Source organism: Nansenia antarctica (genome assembly GCF_963989245.1).
Source record: "Nansenia antarctica genome assembly, chromosome: 1".
Taxonomy (NCBI): domain Eukaryota; kingdom Metazoa; phylum Chordata; class Actinopteri; order Argentiniformes; family Microstomatidae; genus Nansenia; species Nansenia antarctica.
This window is the reverse complement of record NC_137674.1, coordinates 53,553,190-53,555,689: the sequence shown is the minus strand read 5'-3', so window position 1 is coordinate 53,555,689 and position 2,500 is coordinate 53,553,190. Positions and strand designations below refer to the sequence as shown.

The following is a 2,500-nucleotide window of genomic DNA, read 5'->3' as shown; positions in this document are numbered from 1 at the left end:
GTCACGCAGCAGTGCGCATCAATCTATTTTTTATTGTGTGTATGTGTGTGTGTGTGTGTGTGTGTGTGTGTGTGTGTGCGCGTGCGTGCGTGCGTGTGTGTGTGTGTGTGTGTGTGTGTGTGCGTGCGTTTGTGCGTGTGTGCGTGTGCAAGACCTGTCAGACCAGAACCGTTTCATATTGCAACCTCCGTTTATTTCAACAAAACAACAGGAAGAAAGTCACTAACTGAAATACAAAAATATGGGGACTCAAATCCAAATCAATGTATGGAATATATACCTTTCAGAAACACACCAGTTGCGGGATAAAAAAGAACAACATTTCGAGATGATAGAGTCTTCAATCAGCCAAGGCTGTGTTTGGCTTCACAACTGCGCCATCCAAACGGACCGTCTGGCAGGGGCTGCATACTGTAAAATGAATGGTTAAGCGATTGGATTCCTGTATTTAGCCCCAGTATTCTTAGGTTATGTTAAAGCTAGGAGTAAAAAAATAGAACTGAGACTCTTCGGAGCTGTACATCATCATCATCATCATCATCATCTCCATCTCTGTTTCCGTCCTCTCCCTCACTCTCCCTCGTTCACCGTGTAGTCTGCCGCAGCACGCACCCTATGCAGAGACCAGCGAATTCCGTTATCCCCAGAAAAAACAAGCCGAGTCGAGTGTGCAGTGTGGTTTTAAAAGGTACAAGGTGACTTGGATAGGTCGACATCGTGTGTCCCACCCGCACAAAGAAACAAGGGGCGTTGCCTGTTTATATGGACGTTTTTCCACCAGTTTTTGATTTTTTTCTTTTGTTTTGTTCCACTCCGCAATATGATCGCAACAATACCTTCAGTATGTTTCAGGCGCAGCCATTGATGCGCGGCATGCAGGCAGCGTCCTAACCCAACAGGTCTCTCTCTCTCTCTCTCTGTGTGTGTGTGTGTGTGTGTGTGTGTGTGTGTGTGTGTGTGTGTGTGTGTGCGTGTGCGTGCGTGTGTGTGTGTGTGTGTGTGTGTGTGTGTGTGTGTGTGTGTGTGTGTGTGCGTTTGTGCGTCTGTGCGTCTCTACCGCGATGCGAGGAGAGGAGAGGCGGGAGAAGGGGGGGATGTATATCAAACGGAATTCCAAATCACTCCTTTCCCCCATGGACCAAGGACAGCTCTTTGAGAATTCCGCTGGCGTCCACTCGCCTTCTCTCCCGAATCATCTCCTCCAGGCTGCGAAAGACCAGCGTGTGTACTCCGCTCCCGGACAGATGCACCTTTAGGAAGTACTGCTGCTCCGCCGAGTGCGCCTCGCCTCCTGCCTTGAACTCCCGCTTCCCGAAGCGACACCAGGCGGCGAAACTTTCCGAGTTAGTCCAGCATATCTCCCCGCTGCTCAGCCCCAGGTGTCCGGCAGCGTTCTGCATCACCAGGTCGGCGGGCAGCGGCCGGTAGCGATAGCGGTTGTTAACCACCCTCCCGTGCCGGCCGCCGCTGACCTCCAGCAAGCTGTCCTGTCGAATCTCGCCCTTGTGCAGGTGAATGACCTGGCCGTTGCGCTCGTAGATGGCCCAGTGGGGCGCCTGCGCGGTCGCCACCAGCTCCAGCAGGTCGCCCGGCTTGCACATGGTGAGCAAAGTTTTGGCGGAGTACACGTTCAAGTCCTCGTTCTCTCGGAGTTTGGAGAAGATGCATTCCTGTGAGCAAAAGGCGGAGTACTCCACCTCGCTGACGACAACGGGGCCATCCTTGGTCGGGCTCTGGTCCTTCGTGTAGCCGCCGTCGGACGGAGAGCGGTCGTCCACCTCGTCCTCTTCGTCGGAGAAGAAATAGGCGACGCCGACTCGTAGCTCGTCCTTCTCCACCCCGGATGGATCCCCGGTGGGCAGCTCGCTGTAGTTCAGGTGGGTGATCCGATCCAGTTGATTTCCCATCAAAGACGAGGCAGAGGTGAGGCATGTAATGCGGTGTCTGGACGGGAGAGAGAGGGGAGAGGGAGAGAGAGAGACGTGAGGAACGCACAGGCAACAACACACGCGCGCGCACACACACACACACACGCACACACACACACACACACACACACACACACACACACGCACACACAATATTGGGTTACACTACGCATTCATTAAGCCGCTGTCAACACATGAGCGTAGAGGAGAGACAGGCGCTCACACTGTCGTTATTGCGCCGACTTGTCTTCCTTAATTGGCACGCAAAATACCTTTGCGCTTTTTGCTCAATAACATTGACTGCAAATGAACACTTTCAACAGAGTCACGTAGCAAGGTGAACATTCACAGTCCAGTTATTGAGTCGACTTGCCCTTTGTAGACCAGAATACAATCAATCATCTACTCCCTTTGCTCTCTTCTCGCCCATTAGTCAATCATTAACTCCAGTTGACTGAAACAACAGAGCGCAGTCCCAAAGAGGCTGTGGAAAGGATAAATAGTGTGTGTGTGTGTGTGTGTGTGTGTGTGTGTGTGTGTGTGTGTGTGTGTGTGCGCGTGTGTGTGTGTGT

At 52.4% G+C, this 2,500-nt stretch overlaps 1 protein-coding gene across 1 annotated transcript in view; it reads right to left on the bottom strand.

The window, feature by feature from the left end:
* Positions 1-248: 248 nt before the first annotated feature.
* The window catches only part of lratd1 (LRAT domain containing 1), a 2,691-nt gene continuing 439 nt past the window's right edge, over positions 249-2,500 (bottom strand). The window contains exon 2 of the mRNA XM_080539431.1: positions 249-1,944. Coding sequence (XP_080395557.1) covers positions 1,119-1,907 — 789 coding nt within the window. The 5' untranslated portion in view covers positions 1,908-1,944 and the 3' untranslated portion in view covers positions 249-1,118. The remainder of the gene's footprint in view (positions 1,945-2,500) is intronic.